General features: G+C 54.7%; 1 protein-coding gene across 5 annotated transcripts in view; it reads left to right on the top strand.

Annotated features, from left to right (window-relative positions):
- Positions 1-24,117, top strand: part of PTK2B (protein tyrosine kinase 2 beta) — a 112,072-nt gene that overhangs the window by 42,402 nt on the left and 45,553 nt on the right. For all 5 annotated transcript variants that reach the window (XM_034766797.1, XM_034766800.1, XM_034766802.1 and 2 more), the window contains exon 2: positions 16,736-16,983. In XM_034766797.1, the coding sequence (XP_034622688.1) occupies positions 16,777-16,983 (207 nt within the window). In that variant the 5' untranslated portion in view covers positions 16,736-16,776. The remainder of the gene's footprint in view (positions 1-16,735; positions 16,984-24,117) is intronic.

Raw genomic sequence — 24,117 nt, forward strand, 5'->3', positions numbered from 1 at the left:
GCCCTGCCCTGCCACATCTGCCCTGCTAGCTCAGGTATGGCTGGCCAAGCTGCAGTCACTCCTTGGACTCCAGCGAAGGCATGCCCACACGCACAGCATACTCCCTGAAGTGAGACCAAGCTAATCCTGGAGCATCTCGGGTTCACCTCCAAGCACCCACTCTAGCAAAGCCACGACGTCACACTGCTGTGCAGCATCGCCATGCGAGACTTTGTAGAGAGAGCAGGGCTAGTCCTTGAGCTCTTCTGTACTAGAACCAGGGGCCCCTAGTGCTTGAGCTGAAGGAGGAGATCTACCGGCAGCAGTAGTATTGTACTTCTGGGGGCTGCGGCCACTAGATGGCAACACGACTGCACCTATCCTGCCTAAACGGCGCTGTCATTTTCTCCCTGGTAGTGTGCATGGTGCACAGACACTGCAGGCCTGCGGCTAACCAGGTGTTGACAACATGAGACACATCAGAGGCCAGGAGAGTGGCTGTTGCTGACCAGAGATCCGTGGTCAATTCTGCAGCTGGAGACAGAGCATAGTGTCAACAGAGACTGCAGGGTTGGAAGGGACCTCAGGCGGTCATCTAGTCCAACCCCCTGCTCAAAGCAGGACCAATCCCCAGACAGACTTTTGCCCCAGCTCCCTAAATGGCCCCCTCAAGGATTGAGCTCACAACCCTGGGTGTAGCAGGCCAATGCTCAAACCACTGAGCTATCCCTCCATGGACCAAATCTGCTGTGTTGGAATCAAATGTTAAAAGACACAATCCACTGAGGTCCTTCTCCTCCACTGCAGCCCATAGGAGTGTGGGGTGTGCAAAGAAAGAACCACAGGGTGCTAAAGAGGACGTTTTCATGGGGAAAGGGTCACTACAATTTCAATCTCACATGGAGTTTTGCCAGTCAGGATCAGGCCCTATTGGACTAACTGCTGTGCAAAGCCAGAGTCCAAGGACCGTCCCTATCCCACTACCCACTCCTCCATATGAAAATGAAAGAGCTCTGGTTGGTTAATGCCACCTCCTGCTGCAGTCTGGAATAAAGGTCCCATGCATGGAGCTGGCCACTTTCTGGCCACTGCTGTGTCAGCCAAAGCGGCCTTCCTCGAAGCGACGCATATACATAGAACAGAAGAAGGAGAACCTAGGAATTGCCATAGACCAAGGTCCATGCTCTCCAGTATCCTGTCTCCAGCTGCTGCCCATACCATTGCTTCAGAGAGAGACGGGGGGGTTCTACCAGTGTCCTCGGTCCATCCACTGCGGCCTGCAATCGCAAGGAATTGATCCTCGTATGGGAACGAGCCATTTGATCCTGATGGATGATCCTCCCTCCATGCTCCGGGGAAAGACAATCCACCATCACTCCAAGAACCCCACCAGTCTGCCCGGAGGAAGAGTTTTTCCTATCCCCAAATTAATGAGGCGCAAGAATCCGCCGGGTTGAGCACCTGTTCCCATGTGTGAACCGAGGCACATGTGATAGCCAAGTAACCATCCTTCCTCCATCCACCCAGTCTGTCTACCTCGCGTCCATCACCTTGGCATCTGTCCTCTCCTGCCCATTAGTCATCTTGAGTTCTCAGTGCTAAATTGCACCAGGTTCATAAGCCTCAAACCCGCTATTGAAACAACCCTCAGCTGAACCATAGAAAAGTCCCCGTTTGGTCTACTGGTTTATTCCCCATACATCCTGGGGCTTAACACCTCTCTCAATCTGCACCAGTTACTGATCTGTGATTAGTCTTCCTGTGCACTAATTAGGTCTCTTCACGCTTGTTAGTTGCATTAGCTGAGCGTGGGAGGTGTCCGTGCATCTACCAGCATCTGGCTGGGGAACTGTCAGCACCTGCCTAATGCGATTTAGAGGTGGCAGAGTGCATGAGGGCTAGAGTTGAGATCTGAGAGGGGCTCATTCACTTCTCTGTAGGGTGACCAGACAGCAAATGTGAAAAATCGGGACGGGGTGGGGGGTAATAGGAGCCTATGTAAGAAAAAGATCCAAAAATCGGGACATCTGGTCACCCTACTTCTCTGTTGCATTGCTCGTTCCTCAAGAGAGAAATGGGAGGAGACACAAAGGAGGTCTCCTTCTCCCAGTCTTCTCCTGCTTGCCTCACCTGGGCTTTATTTCCCCGTACACACCCTCTTTGTGTTTTTTCCCTTGCATCTGGCCTGTTCCCCTGGAGTAGTTATAGCCCTTTGCTCTAGTCTTTGCTGGCCCATGTCAGCAGGGCAGTCTCATGATCATGCCCTGCTGTGGACTTCCCAGACCATGGGTTGCAGCAGTCTCATCTTGGCCTAAGCCTTTCTCTTCTCTCACTAGATGTAGTGCTGGAAGGAGCAGAGGGGTTGTTCATAGAGCAGATAAAGAGCAAGCTGTAGGTTTGCAAGCTTCCCTCCTGTCACCCCACCAATATGCTTCAACCACGACATGGGGGGACCACGTCAGTGGTTGGTAGCTCATCCTCTAAGCCCACTCAGTCTCTGCATTGAGACCACCACCGAGGGGAGTAATTCGAGCCAATTGCTAGAGTGGTTTTTGTGCCGTGGGCATCCATTTCACTAAGAACTGGACTAATCTAAGAATCAAATAAAAGTATAACTGGGTTCAGAAAAGAACTAGACAAGTTTTAGGAGGATAGGTCCATCAATGGCTATTAGGATACAACCTCATGCTGTGGGTCAGAGGTGGATTACCATTTTGTGGAGCCCGGGGACAGGGCAAATAGGGACCTCTCCTCACCCCTTCTGCCTGCAGTCCCCCCTGCCACCACCCCCTGGTGCTCCTGCTGGGGAAATGGGGTCAGGGCATGGGGGCTTGCCCCACCCTGGTTTCCCCCGGCACTCCTGCTGGGGAGCGGGGTCTGGGCGTGGGGCTTCCCCTGCTCTCTGGCGAGGGTTGCCAGGGGCCCGGTTTTCGACCTGGAAATCCAGTGGAAAAGGGGGTCTGGCAGTGTCTGGTCAGATGTACTGAGTGGACACCGAAAGTCCAGTTACAGCGGGCGGGGCGTGGGGGAGGCGCTGGGTCATCAACCTGCACCAGCTACTGCTCAGCCAGGGCTGCCTCCTACCCAGGGCCGGCTCCAGGGTTTTTGCCGCCCCAAGCAGTGGGGGTGGGGGGAAGCCGCGATCGGCGGCAGCTTCACCGTGCTGCTTCATTCTTCGGCGGCAATTTGGCGGCAGGTTCTTCCCTCTGCCGAATTCCCACCGAAGAGCTGAACGTGCCGCCCCTCTTCATTGGCTGCCCCAGGCACCTGCTTGCTGAGCTGGTGCCTGGAGCCGGCCCTGCTCCTACCTGCATCTCATAGCCAGGCAGGCAGGCTCCCGCATCAGGCTGCAGCTCCGGAGCAGGGAGCGCGGCTGGTGGGGGGGAAGGGAGGTGGAGAGGATCCGGCTGAGAAAAGGGGGTGGCGGGAAAGGAGTAAGCGGGGGATGGGGCCTGGAGGAAGAGGCGGAGCAGGGGTGGGGCTTTGGGGAAGAGGCGGGGCAGGGCGGGGCTTTGGGAGAAGAGGCAGGGCAGGGGTGGGGCTTTGGGGAAGAGGCGGGGCAGGAGTGGGGCTTTGGGGAAGAGGCGGAGCAGGGGCGGGGCTTTGGGAGAAGAGGCAGGGCAGGGGTGGGGCTTTGGGGAAGAGGCGGAGCAGGGGTGGGGCTTGGGGGAAGAGGCGGAGCAGAGGTGGGGCTTTAGGGAAGAGGCGGGGCAGGGTGGGGCTTTGGGGGAAGAGGCGGAGCAGGGGCGGGGCCTCAGGGGAAGAGGCAAGGTGGGGCAGGGCGGTCTGGTTGTCAGCAATTAGAAAGTTGGCAACCCTATGAAGCGCCCATTATGAACGATTTGCTCCCCATGTAGGTACTTCTGCACTGTGATCAAGACACCCCTTAACCTTCTGACAAGGTAAAGATATGGAGCTCCTGGAGTCTATCACTATAAGACATAATTCAAATCCTCATTCTCTGGGCTCTTCTGTGATCACCTTGATAGTACAATTCGTGCTGTGGGGGAGACGTTTCAAAGGCACAGATGGCAGCTAGGCACCTAATGCGTAGACAGTCAATGGGATTCGGACACCTAAATGCAAAAAAAGTGAGTCTCAGAGGGGGATTTGAAGAAGGGAGGGGGGCTAGTGGGTTAGTGGAGCAGAGCTGGGAGGGCGAACCGGGCATCAGGGAGACATGGAAAAGGACCTGAAGATTTGTGGGAGAAATGGGCCAAAGGGCCAAGCTGGCATCATGGACAAGCAGAGGGGTGACACCATATGGGACTGCGCCGGAGCTAGAGGCACGTAGTGATGGGTACGAACCCAACTTTGGATCTAGATTAGAACTTGGGGCCTACGTCTGAAAAGTTCTTTCGGTGCCGTGGCCTGTGCCAGGCAGCTGGGGAGAGAAGACGCAGGGAACCGGGGGAAGGGACGGAAAGCCGCCGTGTGTGAACCTGGAGCGCCGGGGAGGCAATACTGCTGGAGAGATTCAATTCCAGGAATTAAATAGCATTCCCAAATCCTTGGCACTGGGAGAGGGAGCCAGCTGAGATAAAGACGTAGGAGGAGACTCAGGTGGACAAAAGCCAGGGCCTGGGGTGAGCGGATTTGTTTAAAACCAGGCATTATGGGAAGTAATGGACCCCTGACTCACACTGCACCTAGTGAGTCACAGGCACTCAGGCATTGACTCTGCTGGTGTATGTCGTCAGCAGATGGGAGGGCAGCCCAATTAGGGGCAGTGGGGGGTGGGGTTTGCATTATTCCACCTTGAAAGCTAAAAAGAGCCCGCACTGGCACAGAAAGAAAAATAAAAACAGCCCTCCGAGCAGGCAGGCTGCTGGGGGACACATTCTTCTGCTGCACTGAATGGAGCGGGTGTCAACTGTTCCGATTGCCTGCTGACTGCCCTTATCCACTGACAGGGCTCGGAAAATAGCTCATTCACCAAAGTTAGCAAAACTTTTAGCCCCTCCCTTCTTCCCCCACTGGCCTGCTGCTGTGACCGCAATGCTTTCTGAGTGCATGGGGCACATGAGGCGGCACAAAGGCACTGCTTTCAAAGATGGTCAAGGATTATCATTTCCCCAATGGGGAAACTGAGGCACAAAGCCAGGGCGGGGTTTGTTTCAGGCCACCTAGTGATTCAGTGCCAGGACTGGTACCATAAACTCAAGACCCCAGTAAAGCAGGAAGAATTGACTCATACTTCAGACCAGAAGATGCTCAGTCAGTCCTAGAGGACTGGTGAACAGGGGGCTAGAGAGGCTTTTATTTCTAGGCTGCTGGTTCAAATACAGCCAAGGCTACTTGAGAATGATTGAAAGCATGGGAAAAATCTCGTAGAAAGGGAGAGAGAGGACGTGTGCCGGGAACTTCTGTGTGCCCTGCCTCAGAATGCAAGAGCAAAGGTGCATTCAATGAAACAGAAAGGTGGCAAATTCAAAAGTGAGAAAAGGAAATACTTTTTCATACAGTGTGCAGTCAGGAACTCATTGCCACAAGATATAACTGAAGCTTAGTAGGATTCAAAGAGGGGCCGGACATTTCCATGGATAACAAGGTGATCCGGAGTTAGAATAAAGATGATAAAAAAAAAAACACAAACCCTAGCCAAGGGTTGGGAAGGGAATCTGACCCTTCCTGCAACAGGCCCTAACTATTAGGAGTAAAGAAGAATCTACCCCTGTGGGCAGGTTATCTCATAGCTGCCCACGGTAGGGCTTCTCCTACCTTCCTCTGAAGCAGCTGGTGCTGACCACTGCCGGAGAGAGGATACCAGGCTAGATGAGCTGTGATCCAGTCTGCCCATGGCTATGTTCTTAAGATCAATGGTGATCCAAACTGGCTAGCAAAGTGGCTGCTTGGTGGCTTAGTGAAATGAGTTTGATGGGTCTCAGTCCAGCTCCAGGTAGAGTGGCACCCACATCCTCAGTGTAACAGTTAATTGGGAGTGTCTGTGGAGAGGCCAATCAAGGATGAGGTTCTGGATGTTGAACTCCACCCCTTAAAAGTGGTCCCTCTGTGTCAGAGTTGGGAGCTGCCAGGGAGAAGATACAACGGTGGTTGTGGATGATCGTTAGCAGGACTGATGATCCACGGCGTGTGCTGGTGGCGTGGATGGGGATTTCAGTGTCGCGGGCTGCTAATCTGGCCGATGTTGCCCGTTTTAAATTGCCTTTGTCCGTGTGGATTGTGGAGGGAGCAGCTCATTGTTGTGGTTGTGTGTGCGTATAATAAAAATATTTGAATCCTATTTTGTCAGACCTGTTAGCAGAAATGAAAGGAGAACTGTATTCATGATGCACGCTTGCTCCCCGGCGTCTTGCCTCCGCCGGGCCTTCTGCATCCTTATAATTAGCAAAGACCACCTCTGCCCGTGCGTCACTGCGTCCGTTATGACAGCCTATTTTTTTCCCATCTGCAGATTGTTTTTATTTATCATGAGTTATTAAAATCTATCCAGCTATTAAATAGCGGGGAAAATTTACAGGGAATTAGCTGAGCTGTTTCCCCATGGTAGGTTCACTGCTTATTACAATGGATGTGTTTTCAAATCCTCGTCCTGGCCTGTAGTCAAATGAGTTATTTTTCTGTTTTTGTGGCAGTTAGGGGTTAATAGGGCTGCTTTGAACCAGGCATGGTGCAGGCAAGTAAAAATAATAAATCCAGCTCTTTGGTAGCACTTTCAATCAGTGGATTTCAAAGTGCTTTACAAAGGCCGTCAGCGTCATGATCCCCGTGTTACAGATGGGGAAACAGAGGCACAGAGTAGCGCAGTGACTTGCCCGAGGTCACCCAGCAGGCAGAGCGGGAAATAAAACCCACGCATCTGAATCGAAGACCAGTGCTCCATCCACTAGGCTACACTGCCTCTCAGCTGTGTATGTTTGTCTCCCTTGCTGCGCATGTACACGGCTCTGCTGATGCCGCTCAAGGCTGACTTGAATCACCATCCATCCAGGGGACCCCACGCTCGGCTCTGCCAATGCGTCTCAATCCTAACCGCCAGCTCCTCTCCCCCAGCCCTGGGCTCCCCGGGCAGCTCTCCTAGTGTGCCCCAGTCTTGGTCTGCAGTCCCACACACTTCCCCTTCTATTCCGGGCTAGCTGGTGTTATGTGGAACTAGGCAGAACTGCCGAGGGAACACGCCCTGGAAAACAGCCTTGCCTTGGCGAGGGGAGAGCGGCTCGGATGGCCTGACAGATCTAAATCCATCTCACGCTCTTCCAGACCACCTGGCTCCCCCACTCCTGCTCATGAGGTTCAGAAATGCCACTGGAACTCAGTCTCCCTGAGCATGGCACTCCGTCTCCCCTGGTGGGGGCACTACACCAGCCGCTGTGCAAAAACCCTGCACAGCTCACACGCAACAAGGCATGCTCCTCGGCCTGCCAGTCTTCCGAGGGCTGGGCTGGGAAAAACCGGGAAGGCCTCTCCCCCAGCAGTTTGATCCCGCCAGCTGCTGAATGCTTCCAAGCTCCCGGGAGTTGAGGGTGCTCAGCACGTTGCAGGATTGGGGCCTTTTCTCCCCAAGCCTGTCCCTGTAAAGTGATTCTCGGGATTGTCACACAGACCTCTGCCTCAAGACGAACCCACCAGCAGTAGTAGGCTTTTATCCTCTAGTGGACCAGCCATTAGACAGGGACACAAAACACACTGCCACCATGTTATACTTCGTACTGATCCCGTCTTCAGCTCTAGCTATATGTGAGCTGGGGACTGACGCTTTTGCCTTTCCCACGTTCCCCCACAAATGATGGCTCAATCCGCCAAGTCTGAGTAGATTTCCTGCCATTGCTTGAATTTATGCAAACCAGCCACAGGTGCAATTCCCTTTTGAGCTCCCTTACCCTGACCAGGGACAGCAGCCTTGAGGCTCAAGTTAGATTTCAGTGGCCGGGTTCTCTGTTTCACTAGTTGTGGTCTGAAATTCCACACTGATTATGGCTCTTTTGCTAATTTCTTTTTAATTAACCCGTGTCGCTGTGGTTGTTCCAATATTTAGATCTCATGAAAACGTGAGGCCATGATGCTATCTCAGCAGAGATCCAGCCTCGGATTTACAAAGTAGAAAAGCAAGAGGGAAAAAAAGAGACTAGATAGAAGGGTTTCTGTGTCATTTCCCAGACACAATTGTTTGCAAACAATGAAACATTCTTCTGGAATGTTTGCAGCCCAAACATGGGGGGCTGATCACCTGAGCCTGTAGTTGACTATGAACTCAAGTTATTTGCAGTGTTGTTATAGCCCTGTTGGTCCTGGGATATTAGAGAGACGAGGTGGGTGAGGTAATATCTTAACTTCTGGAAGAAGTTGGTCCAATAAAAGATATTATCTCCCCCATTGTGTGTCCCTATGAACCCAAGTGATACTCACTTCATTGATTCCCATTGTCCAAGCTGATGGACAAGCAAACAGAGTGTTAAAGAATCAACAGCAAACTAGATGATTAAAAGAGAGAGAATTTTAACCATCCTTGGTTATTGTTATTGGTAACACTGGCAAGAAAATAGGTTTAACAATACGCTGTAATGAAAAGTAAGTGTGTGGATGTATGTGTGTGTTACTATTGCTGGATGAGATAAGAACTGCACAACTGTGTCTCCTATGCCCTGTACTGCCAATTGATAATGGAGATTCTCTTTTAGCTTGAGCAGGAGGCTCTGAGTTCTATCCCTACTGCTGGCATTGGATTCCAAGTGGTAGCAAAATACAGCATGGAGACAAATCCCTATTTATATGTTGGCATTGTCTCTTTAAGTGCAGAAAATTAAAACAGAACAAAACCCAACCTCCAAAACAAAAAAGCCGGTCCAATGCTAAACAGTATAAACACACCTTGCATCTCAGCCTGAAGGCCACCAGATGGGCTGTGCCAGGCGGTCGAGGGGAGAGGAATCCAAAAAGAAGGAGCTGTCAGTTAGCGTGGGTGAGTCTAGCTCTTGTGTTAGGAGACATTTACGTTGGTATGGGAGCATGGCGAGAGCATCTTCGCTAGTGGATGGTCCCCACTGGGAGGTGGCTGTGCAGGTACTGGAGGAACGGGGGCGGGCAGGATACAGAGGTTTAGGAAGTAATTCCAGGGGGCACACATAGGTCAATGGTTAATGCTCTTTTACTAACAGAGTCCCGGCTGCCTTGGCTTTCTTAGGTTGCTGACCTGGGGGGGGGGGGGGGGGTGTTGCCACAGGGGTCCATGCTGGCTTGTGAGGACTGGGCTATGCTGGTTTCTGACAGTCCAGTGGGACTGGGATTAGGCTATCCCTGAATGTCAGTGTATACCAGAGGCCTCGGGGCAGCCTTGCAAGCGGCTCCTTGCCTCAGTTTCCCTTTTGCGCCCCCCAGTAACTCCATGGAAGCTTCTCCCCGAGTCCATTCTCATGGTTTATTAACAATACCGAGTCCCAAAGCGTAGCCCCTATCTCCCCGGCGCCCTTAAAAATCATGTCATCGTTTGGCCGTTGACATAACATGTGCAGCATTCGGGCACCCTCCACCATCTCCGGCCTCTCTGTCAGTCCTCCACCGTCCCTCTGCCCGGACAGCCATCCCGCCCTGCCTTCTGGGATGGGAGTCCCACAGCCTTTTTGCTGGGAGCGTCCTAGCCAGGGGAGCACCCCCTCACTCCACCGGGCCCTTTCGCAGTCCTGGGCCCAGCTGTGACAAGGAGACATCAGTGGTGGTTGCTTCCCTTCTTTCAGCCCTCCATGACCCTTGGCTCCGGCTTAGAACCAGCAGGCAGCTGCTCCCTGGCCTTTAGCCTTCTCCAGCTGACCGGGCACTGGACCGGTTTGCCCTTCTCACCCACCTGGGCAGGGCTGAGGCCCATGGGAGGCTGGCGGTGTCAGGGAAACTCGCCTTCGGGCCGTGCCCATCCTGGGACAAGCAGGGGCCATCCCCCGGCACGCAGCTGAGTCATTGTGGGGGATTTCAAAGGAGGCTTTTTGAAAAGAGGAACGTGCTGAAGGCGGAACGGAGACTCTCCCCCCAGCCCCCCGTCACCAGCTCTGCGCCCTGAAATGCAGGCAGCAGAAGGAAGCATTTTGAGGAACAGATGGAGACATTTCACTGGCACGAAGCGGGAGGATGGCTCCAGCCCACTGCGGCTCTTGGGAAGCGGCTGTACTTGTTAGGAATGGGCCCGGAGATGAGCAAATGTCTCCGTCTGCCGGGATGTGCTGTCGCGGGTCGGCCTAGTGCGCGTGGCTGCGTCTCCCCCTTGTGCCCGCCCTCAGCCAACGGGGCTAGCCGCTTGGCTTCTCCCCTCACCTCATGCCTGGCCCGGCGATCGGGCCCACCCCGCCTCATCCCCCTAAACGCTGCTCCCTTGGTCGTGTTCCCTGTGACCAGCACTGCCCACTCGCCGCCTTCAGCATCTCCCACGTGCCCCCAGTGCCTGGCCCTCCGTCTCCAGCGCACTGACGCCTCTCTCTCCCTCCATGACTGTCTACTCCCGGCCCCTCTGCAAAGTACATCCCTCCATCAGCCAGCCCTGGCTCATCCCTCACGGGCCTCCTCCACCGCCGGCAAACACCCCCGGCCGGCTTCCTCCATTGCAGGTGCCTCTCCTCCTCCTTCAGCTCTGCCTCGGTCCTAGCCAAACAGCAGCTTTCTGCAGGTCCGGGCGATTCCTACACTCCCAATCCCAGCCGATCACTCGCTGCTTTTGATTCCCTCTCACACCTTCCTTTGTCTTGACTCCCTCCTGCTCCTCCACTTACTGCCCCGTCTCCCTTCTCAAGGTCCCCTCTCAACACCTGGGCCCCCCACTCCTCCGTCACGCCCCTCCTCAATATACCCGGCTCAGCCCATGACACCCCACGGGCAGGTGGCACTGGCTGGCACTGGCTCGGAATAGTTATCGTTCTGAGAAAGAACTGCACTGATTTACAGAAACTCTCGCTGATTGTATCCCACTCTTTCAGCCCTTTGGGTGTCACTTATCTTCCTCTGGGACAGGGGCCGTGTCCATTCAACGTTCAGCGCAATGGGGGGGGGGGTCTGAGCCCAACATGGGCCGCTGGGTGCTACCGTAACACACATAATAAATACTAATAAATAATAGTAATAGCCCCTGCTACAAGCCACGCCCGTGACCTGACCTTTCGGCCAGCCGCGCTTTGTATCAGTGCTGTTACCCGCTCATTTGCTGCCGTGTGGCCGATAACCGCTGAGCACTCTGCAAACATCGGCATCCCGCTCCGGGCCGTGGATTGCTGCCCACTCTTAGCTACCCGATGGCAGGGCCTTTCGTCCCTGTATGGCAGGGATCTCAAATTCAAATCACCGCGAGGGCCACATGCGGACTAGTACGTTGGCCCGAGGGCCACACCACTGACACCTTTTCATATAAAGGTACAAAAGCCCCGCCCCCACACTACCCCTTCGATGAGGCCCCGCCTCTTCCCCTCCCCCATTCCAACCCCTTCCCCAAAATCCCCACCCCAACTTCACCTCCTCCCTGCCCCTATTCCAACCTCTTCCCCAAATCCCCACCTCTTCTCTGCCTCCTCCCCTGAGCGCGTGGCTCCCTGCTCCTCCGCTGTTTGGCGGCGGGAAGCACCTGGAGGTAGGCAGAGGAGCGGGGACGCGGCGTGCTGGGTGGGAGGGGAGCTTGGCGGCCACAGGAAATAACTCAGGGCGGGGGCGTGGGGACTTGGCGGGGTGCATGCGGCCTGCGTGTTTCAGACCCCTGCTGTATGGGAAATAGCCGGCAACTAGCCACATGCCAGCAGCCCTGCCTGTGAGGTACAGAGAACACACCTTCTTCACTGCAGCTGGTCTTTCTTGGCCCAGGAGTCTTTCTTCCCATAGTTTCCTCTGTGTGAGGCTCTACTTCTCCTGCAGTGACGGGTCCTTTTCCGAGAGCTCCTTCATGCATCACGCATGCATCCAGGGTGAGCAGGGTCAGGGTGCAAACAGCAGCAACCAGTGGGTTTGGCGTGGCAGGTAGGACAGCGGCTGTGCACTGGAGTGTAATGTGGTTATAAAAACTGGAGATGGAAAAGACCTAGGAGTTCGCCCAGTCCATCTCCCCCAGACAGGGTGGGGGCGCAATGGAGCCATTTCAGTGCCACAGAACATGCTTCGTGAGGGTTCTGTGGACAGAGGCTCACACAGAGATACATATCCACAGGTTTCGTAGCTTCAGCAGTGCGCGAAGTGTGCTAGCCAGAGCACTCAGACACCTCAGAACCCAGAAGTCTCACGTGCTAAGGCTTCACTTGGAATAGTGCCGTATTCAAGATGGAGAAGATCTGTTTGGTCACCTGTAGCCCCTCCCCTTGGCCCCCTTTGGTAGCTGGAATCCAGCTACTCCCTTGCAGAACATGGACCGTAGCTGGGATCCAGCCATCCCCTTGCAGAACAAAGCAATTCATGCACCTTAGCTGGGATCCAGCCATCCTCTTGCAGAACAATGCAATGCATGCGTCTTAGTGGAAATCCAGCCTCACCCTTTCAAAAGGTGGCTCGATTGTGAGCAATATCAGAATGTTCAGTATTTAAACTCTTGTGATTGGTCAGCTGAGTCACATGGTAGTTTTTCTGTCCCTCAGTTGGATAAGGGCACAAATTCTCCTGTGTGCAAAAGAATTTTGAAATTTGGTTTGAATGACTCGTCCTGAGGGTGATGTCAGCGGGGACATCGCCCAACAGTGAATACAAACTGGAGCGGATGGTGGAGCATCATTTTTCAGTAGCATTGGCCCAATTCTGCTTTCATTCCTGCTTCTGCACTGGCCCCCAAATAATCCAGTCTTGGCAGGAATCCCCGTCTGTCACTGAGCCCTCTCTCTGCTGTGCGTCGGGGAAATGGCGATCATCAACCACTTAGAATCATAGAAGATTAGGGTTGGAAAAGACCTCAGGAGGTCATCTAGTCCAACCCCCTGCTCATAGCAGGACCAATCCCCAACTAAATCATCCCAGCCAGGGCTTTGTCAAGCCGGGCCTTAAAAACCTCTAAGGAAGGAGATTCCACCACCTCCCTAGGTAACCCATTCCAGTGCTTCACCACCCTCCTAGTGAAATAGTTTTTCCTAATATCCAACCTAGACCACCCCACTGCAACTTGAGACCATTGCTCCTTGTTCTGTCATCTGCCACCACTGAGAACAGCCGAGCTCCATCCTCTTTGGAACCCCCCTTCAGGTAGTTGAAGGCTGCTGTCAAATCCCCCCTCACTCTTCTCTTCTGCAGACTAAATAACCCCAGTTCCCTCAGCCTCTCCTCGTAAGTCCTTATTCTGCTCCAGGGAGTTCTCCCCTTAGGCTGATTGATCCTTCTTCTCCTGCCTCATTATCAAGGTGATTTATGTTTCAGGCTGAGACGTTTGGCTTTAATTCGAACTAGGACAAGCGAGAGCTGGTCACTGGTCATCAGCCTGTGTTGTTTCCCTTGATGCTGGTGAAACGTCATGGGTTGGCTGTCCCAGCAACTGAGCGTATGCAGTTGTAGGGCAAGCGTTCCACACTTCCGTGCGCTTCAGCTTCGCCCTGAATGGACTGCTACAGGGTCTCTTGGTCTCCAGGGCCTCTCTGGGATTGTCAGTGTCTTCTTCCACCCCTCTTTGACAGGGTCACTGGCCTAGTGGCTGGGGGAAAGCAGTAGAGGTGATAGGTCTTGAATTTAGTAAGGCTTTTTACACAGTCATTCATGACATTCTCATAAGCAAACTAGGGAAATGTGATCTAGGTGAAATTACTATGATGTGGGTGCACAACTGGTTGAAAGACTGTACTCAAAGAGTGGTGATCAATGGTTCACTGTCTAACTGGAAGGGTGTATCTTGTGAGGACTGACAGGGGTCTGTCCTGGGTCTGGTACTATTTAATATTTTCATGAATGATTTGGATAATGCAGTGGAGAGTAGGTTTATAAAATTGGCAGATGACACCTCGTCAGGAGAGGTTGCCTACACTTTGGCGGACAGGATTAGAATTCGAAACGACCTTGACAAATTGAAGAATTGATCTGAAGTCACCAAGGTGAAATTCAATAAAGACAGGTGCAAAGTGCTATACTCACAAAGAAAACATCAAATGCACAACTCCAGACTGAGCAATAACTGGCTAGGAGGTAATATTGCTGCAAAGGGCTGGGGGGCTATGGTGGGTCACAAATTGCATATGAGCCAACAATGTGATGCATTTGTGAACAAGGCTGATATCATTCTGGGGCGTATTAACAGGAGTGTCGCATGTAACACATGGGAGGTAATTGTCCCGCTCTGGGCAGGCCTCAGCTGGAGCACTGTGTCCAGTCCTGGGTGCGACACTTTAGGACAGAAGTGGACAAATTGGAGAGAGTCCAGAGAAGAGCAGTAGAAATGATCCAAGGTTTAGAAAACCTGACCTGTGAGGAAAGGTTAAAAAAAAGGACATATTTTGCCTTGAGAAAAGAGGACTGAGCGGGAGACCTGGTAACAATCTTCAACTGTGTAAAGGGCTGTTATAGAGAGGGGGGTGAACAATTGTTCTCCGTGTCCACTGAAGGCAGGACAAGAAGTAATGGACTTAATCTGCACCAAGGGAGGTTTAGCTTAGACAACAGGAAAAAACTTGCTAACTCTCAGGGGAGTGAAGCTCTGGAACAGGCTTCCAAGGGAAGTTGTGGAATCTCCATCACGGGAGGTTTTTAAGAACCGGGGGAGGGGAGGGATAGCTCAGTGGTTTTAGCGCTGGCCTGCTAAATCCAGGGTTATGAGTTCAGTCCTTGAGGGGGCCACCTAGGGATCTTGGGCAAAAATCAGTACTTGGTCCTGCTAGTGAAGGCAGGGGGCTGGACTCAATGACTTTTCAGGGTCCCTTCCAGTTCTATTGTATAGGTATATCTCCATATATCAAAAGAACAGGCTGGACAAACTCCTAGTCTGGGTTTACTTGGTCCTGTCTCCACACAGGGGGCTGCATTAGATAACCTCTCAAAGTCCCTTGCAGCCCTGCCTTTCTGTGATTCCACAAAAACACTTTCCCCTGGTGTCGTGGGAAAACATTTCCTCTTGGGCAGCTGCTGGGCGAGTTAGCGGCTGCCCTCCACCCCAGAGGTGGCTGCATTTCAGTGGTCTAGTTGGTGAATCATTTTGAGATGAAAGAGATTGTTCATCTGTGTGTGCTTCCTGGCTCTGCCATGCCCCTTCATAAGAAATCAAGGCAGCTGTGACTCACAATCGACTTTGGCATTGCAGGGGTTTGTTATAAAGGGAACTGCAAAGATTTTGTTCAGGGGAAAAGTCTCACTGAGGACCAGATGATAAAGCCCATGAACTGGCAAGCAGCTGCTGACACAGATAATGCCCATCAAGGACACGAGAGTATTTGTGTGTGACACTGCTCACCCATGCCAGTAAAGGGCTCACAACCTAGCCCATAGTGATGGGTGCATGATGTACAGATCTGCAGACTTAGAAAATTGTACCTGTACGGTGCACACTGGTTTATTATTGTAGGGCTGCTGACGAAGGCACAACAGTGCACGCTGCTTTGTCATGCTAGGGTTGCTTACGAGGGCCGGGCTGTGATCCGTCTGTAGGGTTGATTGCTAGAGCATAGCTGTCCGCACTGCCTTGTTATTGTAGGGTTGCTTGTGAGCGCTAGGCTGTGCCCATTGGCTTGTTTATTGTAGGGTTGCTGAGGAAGGCTGGGAAATGCACCATTTTGTCCTTCTGCATAAAACCCCAAAGCCATAGCCGGGGGCTTGGGCTGGACTGACTAAAAAGAAGAGGGGAGAAAATCAAGGTTGGGAACTTGGGAGGATCACAGTGGGTCAGACTTTCGGCCGTAGTTTCCCAGCGCAGGAAGGATCCAGCCTTGGGCAGGTGGAGAGGGTGGAGGGAGCTGGGTGTGTAGGTCCAAGGTGGAAAGTGATGAGCTGATCAGAAAGCCCAGGGTGCGGGAGATCTGATCCCATATGAACAAGAGTGCTGCAGGGCAGCCATCAGGTTACACCGGCCTGGCAGCCCCCGGGACGGGCGAGTGGAGCAGATCACAACTGCGCCTATATCTCTGCCCACCGTTCTAATGCCGTGTGCTGGAGGGTGCAGGCCCAGCTGGCTTGCTCCGCTCCCGTTCAGGACCCTGGCACTCCCAGCTCCATGCTGTGTGTCGGGGCAGGTCGCAGCCCAGGCCCTGGGACCTTTACACCGTACGGGTGAAGCGAGCAGGGCCGGGGAGCCGCAGTGTTTCTGGACTATGGACGGCAGCAGCGTCTCAGGGGAGCGGCGCCCTGCCGGCTGAGCGAGCCCACGTCACGCCTGCCTGTCCCGACAGGCCCGTGTGGAGCACACGCCTGCTTCCCAGGCTGGCTTGCCCATGCCGCCGTCCCAGGCTCCCGGCGCGGGACGGAATTGCGGAGCCTCTCACCGGTGGGCTGGAGCGCAGGCCCGGGGGCGGGGGTTCGAATTCCCACCGGTAAACATGGCACGGGAGCAGGATTCCTGCTGGGGGTGGGGAGTTCTGGGGCTCTCTTGTATGCCGGCTTCCCCTCCCCACCCATGCAGGATGCCCTCTCCCTTCCCTGCCCCTCCACCATCCCACGTGCTTTTTCCCTGCCTCTCCCCCACTGGCCCCAGGCCAGGTTCCCCACCACCCCCATGCTGAGCTCTCCCCCCAAGTCAGTTCATAGGCTGTGGGGGGCCTGGCCCCTGGGGTGATTGCTGAGAGCCCAGCTGTCTTTTGCTGCCCTGCCCTGCGCTGAGCCGGAGCCATGCAGCCTGGGCCAGGGTTGTTCCTTCTTCATTCATCCACCTGTGTCTTTGTCCCTACAGGACAGGGATGCTGAGGTCTTAGCAGCGCCGTGCGCCTCAGGATGTCGGGAATCCCGGAGACCCTGAACCGGCTGCGGGGGAGCTCGCTCCGGAGCCTGGGTGGGACCCTGGACCCCACCATGGTGTCAGTGCCCATCGACATGGAGAAGGAGGAAGTGAGGATCCTCAAAGTGTGTTTTCACAGCAACAGCTTCAACATGGGGAAGAACTTCAAGCTGGTGAAATGCTCCGTCTTGACGGAGATCCGGGTAAGTGGGGCGGGATGCAGTATTGTGATGGAGATCCAGATCAGTGGGGCAGGATGCAGTGTTGCGATGGCGATCCGGGTCAGCGGGGCGGGATGCAGTATCGTGATGGAGATCTGGGTCAGCGGGGCGGGATGCAGTGTTGTGATGGAGATCCGGGTCAGCGGGGCGGGATGCAGTGTCGTGACGGAGGTCCGGGTCAGCGGGGCGGGATGCAGTGTTGCCATGGAGATCTGGGTCAGCGGGGCAGGATGCNCAGCGGGGCGGGATGCAGTGTTGCCATGGAGATCTGGGTCAGCGGGGTGGGATGCAGTATCGTGATGGAGATCTGGGTCAGTGGGGCGGGATGCAGTGTTGCCATGGAGATCTGGGTCAGCAGGGCGGGATGCAGTGTCGTGATGGAGATCCGGGTCAGCGGGGCGGGATGCAGTGTTGCCATGGAGATCTGGGTCAGCGGGGTGGGATGCAGTGTTGTGACGGAGATCCGGGTCAGCGGGGCGGGATGCAGTGTCGTGACGGAGATCTGGGTCAGCGGGGCGGGATGCAGTGTTGTGACGGAGATCTGGGTCCGTGAGGCAGAAGCTGCCTCATCTGGATTTCCTCAAGCACGGACCTGGTACACGCTGCTGTGCCCTGTTAAGGGCCCTGCACTGTTGTAACACTACCTGATGTAACAGACGGTGGCGGCATATATACAGGCAGCCTGGATTGAACCTGGGACCTTCAGTCCCAAAGCCAGAGGCTTCGGCCACTTGGGCTAAAGAAGCAGCTCGCTGCAGCCTGACCCGCAGGCTGGTCTAGTTCTTGAGGCCAGCCACTAGTGGGCACGGAGCGGTGTATTGCACAGAGGCTGGGTGTGCAATAGGGCGGGATGTCCCCAATGGTCTCTTCACTTGATTGGCGTCTGAGTCGGCTCCCTGGCTGATGGCCCCGGTGAGACTACAGCTACGGCGTGGCCCGCTGGGAAAACGTGGTGTGGGCAGCCAGGAGCTGCGCCTGGTTCCTCGCTTGAGGTTCAGTGGGTTGTTCTGTGCGAGACTCTGGAGTGAGTCACTGAGATTCTGCTGGGCTTTCGGTTCCCTTTTTACGGCTGGTCTGGAGTGTGGCCCGCAAGGGCAGGGAGAGAGCTGTCACGCCAGGGCCAGGCATGTCGCCATTCTAGGGAACGCTGGGGCTTGGGCACCTCTTGTGATGTCCTTGTCCTCTGCGCTGCAGACGCGTCCTTCGTGTTGCTCTGGAGGTATTAACGCTTGGTGTCCTTTGCTTCTGCTGGCTCTAAGGCCAGGGGTGCAGCCAAGATGCTAGGCTGTGGGAGGAGTGTGGCATTAACTCTTTCCCTGCTAAAGCATGCTGAGAGGCAGCATTGGGAAGCATTGTGCCCTCTGTACCTGGCAGGACTGAAGTGGCTGAGGCAGAAATGCCAAGTGATCATAGGCTTGTCAACTGTACCGTGCTCTGCACTGAGCTGTGGTGGACCCCCTGGCTGCTGTCTGGTTTACAGAGACAGGTAATTGTGACGGAGCTGAGATCAAACCCAGGCTGCAAGTCCAAGGTCTTAGGGACGTACAGTAGAACCTCAGCGTTACGAACACCTCAGGAATTACGAATCTCAGCATTATGAATTGACCGGTCAACCACACACCCCATCTGGAACCAGAAGTACGCAATGAGGCAGCAACACAGACCCCCAAAAAGCAAATCCAGGGCAGTACTCTGTTAAACCTAAACTACTAACGAAAAAAGGGAAAGTTTAAAAAAAAAAGAAGGAAGGAAACTGTTTCTTTGCTTGTTTCCTTTAAATTAAGATGGTTAAAAGCAGCATTTTTCTTCTGCATAAAAGTTTCAAAGCTGTACTACATCAATGTTCAGTTGTAAACTTTTGAAAGAACCAGTTTTGTTCAGAGCTATGAACATTTTGGATTTACGAACACCCTCCCTTCCCGAGGTGTCTCTAACGCTGAGGTTCTATGTAGTTCACGGGACTGTACTGTCTTTGGGGTTTTTTTGGCTCTGCTGCTGCCAGATTGCGTACTTCCGGTTCCAGAAGGGAGTGGGGGTGGCTGACCGGTCAGTTTGTAACTCGGGTGTTGGTCACTCTGAGGTGCTACTGTACTTGGGTGGCTGGCCCGTCCCTCTGCCGCCACGGAGCATTGCTCGTTTTAGCATGCTCGCTCCCTCAAAGCCAGTGCCTGTCTGTCTACCCGAGCCAGCAATCACATCTCCCAGCTGCAGGGCAGATGGACCCTTAGAGGCTGGTGAGCCCTGGGGCTGAGGAATCCCGTCTGACTCCTCGGCCACAGGGCTCACCGGCCTCTGAGGGTCCATCTACCGCCGGACCTCTAAGGACCATGGACTTCTAAGGACCCATCTACCTCTGCCGTGCTGGTACCGCAGTGCAGAAGGTGGAGCTATGGGGAGGCAGGGCTGGCGAGTCAGGGGCGGGGATCATGGGCTGATTTTCAGAAGAGCTGAGCACTCTCCTCTCCCTTTGAAGTCCATGGGAGCTTCAGGGGCTCAGCACCTCTGCGAATCAGGCGAATAGCCCCATAGAAGTCCGTGGAAGCTGCAGGTGCTCAGACCCGCTGCTGATTGGGCCGTTAGCGCTTCCTGCTTAGTTTGACTCCACGGGGGCTTTGCCCCGGAGCCACTTTGCAGACCCCCAGAGCCAGAGCTGACCCCGCATCTCATCCCTCGCGGTGTTGGGACATGCCAGGAATTCCATGAGCTGGGGCCTCTTAGGCAATGCAGTCTGGAGGCAACCCGGGGTGTGCAGCTGTGCTTAATATCAGCCCTAGAGGCCTCTCCCGGTTGGTGAAGCAACACAGACCCTTAGATCTCCAGGTCAGCAGTTCAAATCCTGCCGTGGGTCAGTAGTGAGTGGCAGTCGCTGTTGTGATGTCCCCACCCCCTGACTGGCCTCTCCTCAGCAGCCTGGGTGAAGCCTGGCTAAGTCAGGGAGATGGAGCTCAGCTCTCCAGATGAGGCAGGTGGGTGGAACCGGTTGTTCTGTACCTATCCTGTTCTGTACGGCAGAAAGGGATCTAGGGGTTATAGTGGACCACAAGCTAAATATGAGTCAACAGTGTGATGCTGTTGCAAAAAAAGCAAACATGATTCTGGGATGCATTGAAAGGTGTGTTGTGAGCAAGACATGATAAGTCATTCTTCTGCTCTACTCTGCGCTGGTTAGGCCTCAACTGGAGTATTGTGTCCAGTTCTGGGCACCGCATTTCAAGAAAGATGTGGAGAAATTGGAGAGGGTCCAGAGAAGAGCAACAAGAATGATTAAAGGTCTTGAGAACATGACCTATGAAGGAAGGCTGAAAGAATTGGGTTTGTTTAATTTGGAAAAGAGAAGACTGAGAGGGGACATGATAACAGTTTTCAGGTATCTAAAAGGGTGTCATAAGGAGGAGGAAGCAAACTTGTTCACCTTAACCTCTAAGGATAGAACAAGAAGCAATGGGCTTAAACTGCAGTAAGGGAGGTTTAGGTTGGACATTAGGAAAAAGTTCCTAACTGTCAGGGTGGTTAAACACTGGAATAAATTGCCTAGGGAGGTTGTGGAATCTCCATCTCTGGAGATATTTAAGAGTAGGTTAGATAAATGTCTATCCGGAATGGTCTAGACAGTATTTGGTCCTGCCATGAGGGCAGAGGACTGGACTAGATGACCTCTCGAGGTCCCTTCCAGTCCTAGAATCTATGAATCTATGAATCTTGCCATCAGTTCCCTAGGGCTGTGAGCCTGTCAGTCAGAAATCCACTTCACGCTCCCACCAGCCCACTTCCAGACCGAGAGGGACGGTTGATGCATTTGTAGATCTTTGGGCTCATTGCGAGTGGTGGCCCAGGAGTGATGGTTATTATTTATCTCTGCCCGGTGTCCTGGCCACTTCCCAAACACTGAGGTTTTGTCTACACTGCCAATTGAATGACAAAACTTTTGTCGCTCACAGGTGCTTAAAAAAGTTTTACCGCAGCAAGTGGCCGTGTAAATGGCTCGTGGTCGGGAGGAGCGTTCTCCTGTCGACAACGCGAACCCCGCTCGTAGGGGGTGGAAGGGTTTTGTCGACAAACAGCGTTTACACAGCCCGACTCTAGTGACACGGCCGTGTGGCCAAAAGCTGTGTAGTGTAGACAAATTTGCTGTGCAGACCGACAAGTAGGGTGACCAAATGTCCCGATTTTATAGGGACAGTCCCGATTTTTGGGGCTTTTTCTTATATAGGCTCCTATTACCCCCCCACTCCCATCCCGATTTTTCACATTTGCTGTCTGGTCACCCTGCCGACACGCTGCACTCTGGCAGCAGGACAGGGGCTGGCTTTCAGAAGGACGTACACGTGGGCAGGACGGGGGCCTGGCAGATGAGCGCAGGGAGTCGTGCGGAGCACAGGGGCTGTGTGGAAGAAGGCAGGGGGGTGACTGTGTTCTGGGGCGGGCGAGATTGGGGGCACTGGCAGAGTCGGGGGGATGGGCAGCAGCGTGAAGCTTGGCTCGAGAGTGGCTGGTCAGGGAAGAGAAACGTTCCCGCATCTCGTGCGGAGACGAGGCCACGTAGCCCAGAGGGAGCTAGAGTAACATTTGCGGCAATCAGCTGTTTGGCCAGTGATGGAAGCAGCCGCCTGTTGGAATAGATGAGGCTTGGCCTAATACGAACAGACTGGGTGAGAGCATCCGAGACCCCTTGGCCTTTTGAGGGTCCTCGGGGTGACCCCGGCCCCTCTCTTGGCAGTCGATCGTGGGTGGGTTTCCCCTGGTGCCAGCACAGAGTGACTGTCTCCGAGCTCTGTCTGCTGTGCACCCCTCAGCACGGCACCTCGGCATCGTTCGCTCTCCCCAGGCCTCACAACCGCCAGTCCGAAGGAGCAGACCCGGCGTGGGGACCCGGGGACCCAGGAGATGAGCCTGGAAGGCTCTGCCTGCCCTCTGGGAGAGGCTCGTCCCACATATGAGGGGAGCAGGGGGCCACATCAGTCCGGGTGTTCCCCACTGATCACAGCTGCAATGCCAGGGTATAACAGGGTGGTCTGGCCCCTTTAAGAGTCGTAGAGGGTGGGGCAGAGCTCCCCTCTCTCCCAGCCAGCAGGGATGAGCCCTGGGACCAAGGATGGCTCCTAATGTGTCTCTGCTCCCAAGAGGAGAGAGATCAGCAGGGAAGGAAGCTGCCTCTGACCTCCCCCAGCCCAGGGAGGGGAAGACAAGCCAGTGTGAGGCTGCAGCCCCAGACTGCAGGACGGAGGGTGGTGGGACGCCTGCCCTGATGAGATGAAGGGCTGGGACTGTGGGGCTAGACAGTCTGCAGTTGGTCAGGTAGTGAATAAATAAGACCCCACGAAAGGGGAATCTTATTGCAAGGATGCTGGTCCTAATGTCAATTATTGCAAAGCACCAGGGAGGGAAACTGAGGCAGAGCTGCTGTAGCGCCATCTCTGGCCACAAGGGAGTGCCCTGGAGGCAGCAGCCTGGCCTCACAGAGTCTGGAGAGAGCTGACTCCCGGCCTGTTTAGGTGTTTGTAGAGGAGGGCTGGGCCGTTGACTTGATCTTAGAACTGGCGTGGTTGGTGGTGACGATCAGGACGCACTGGGGAAACATCCCCTGCTTAGCAGAGCGGCTGCAATGAGCTATGCTTCCAGGGGGCACCATCTGGGTCAGCCCCTGGGCAGCACCTCGCAACAATCACATCTAGAGGTGACCAACCCACGGCTCAGTCCTCATCCCACAGGAAAGGGCAGAGACTCTGAGACGTGGGAGGAAAAGGACATTCTGCAGGGCTGTCGGTGGCTAGACAAAGAGGTTATGTGACTTGCCCGCGAGAGATTAACACAGCTGACTGTGGACGCTGGGAGTCCTGGTGCACGGTCCTGTGTCTTAATGACAAGGCAATAAGCTGTGGTTACACCTTAGGTGTCCTGATCTTCAGCCTGTCGCTCTAACCCCCAGTCCTGCTGCCTTCCTGCTCTTGGGATAGGCCCCAGAAGACCTGATTCCCAGGCCACTGCTCGGGCCAGCAGCCTACGCACTGAGCTGTGGGCTCTGACGTCCTGCACCGGGAGAGGATACAGGAGGCGTTTAAGAAAGGGCTGCTGGCGCAGTGAAAAATGTTGCCAGCTTCATCCTCCCACAAGCAGACCCGGGAGGAGAAATGTAGCAAGCCAGAAAGCAGCAGGATGTGTTGAATCAAGGGAACAGAGTGTCGTTGGAAGGGGCTGGCGTGTAGCACAGGACGTACTTGGGAACAGAAACGCAGCGCCTGCTGCGCTTTCCCTGGAAAACGGAGGATCTGCCGCCTCAGTGAGCCCGGGGGGACTGGGGCAGAGGTGCCTTCAAATGAAAACACCGGGGGGACGGAGAGAAACAGGAAAATCTCCGCAGATGTCCCAGCTGCTGGGGGACAGGGAGTCTGAGCTGTCACACTGTTGACTGCTCTGTCAGTGGCTCGTGAGCTGATCCGGGACCGGGTTCTCTGCCCACGCCCCTGACGTTCAGCAGTGGCTCCAGTGCTCCCAAGCTGGCGTGGGAGGGGAACTAGGCCGCTGGATTTTCCTTCTTCACCAGGATCCATCAGGCAGCTCGGACGAGGCCTTTCGAGGCTGGGGGTTGCCGGTGAACCGTTCGCTGAGGGTATGGTTGTACCACATTGTAAACCTGGGCTGGTGGATTGGGTGTTTCCCGGGCCACGCTTGAGCGTCCACACTGCCTGGGCTTACAATTGCTGGACCCCGTTCCAGGTGTGCTGGAACCGGGGGGCAGGGGGCTGAGCTTTGGGGGGCAGGGGGCGAGAGGGGGTGGGGCTCTAACTGGGGGACTGAGTGGGCCTTAGGCCCCCCTCTCACCACGAGTTCTTGCCCCTCTCTGTAGCCCCTCTCTGTAGCCTGACCACTGCCCCTCCTCTCCTCCCCAAGGCCCCGCCTAGACCATGGTAAGAGCTACCCTGGGAGCCCAGGCCTCTGTGGGGAGCCCTGAACCCTCCATCTGAACTGGTCAGCGTGCCCTGGGGGACAGGGACATAGGCCGGGGCCGCTTTTGGGTATCCTGGCCTCCTGCTCAGGGCAGGTGGAGGATCCGGGGATCCCCACAGCGGCCCCGGCTCCCTGGGAGGCTCTTACAATGGCCTGGCTCTGGCTTCTGGT

This window comes from Trachemys scripta, chromosome 3 (assembly GCF_013100865.1).
Source record: "Trachemys scripta elegans isolate TJP31775 chromosome 3, CAS_Tse_1.0, whole genome shotgun sequence".
Taxonomy (NCBI): domain Eukaryota; kingdom Metazoa; phylum Chordata; order Testudines; family Emydidae; genus Trachemys; species Trachemys scripta.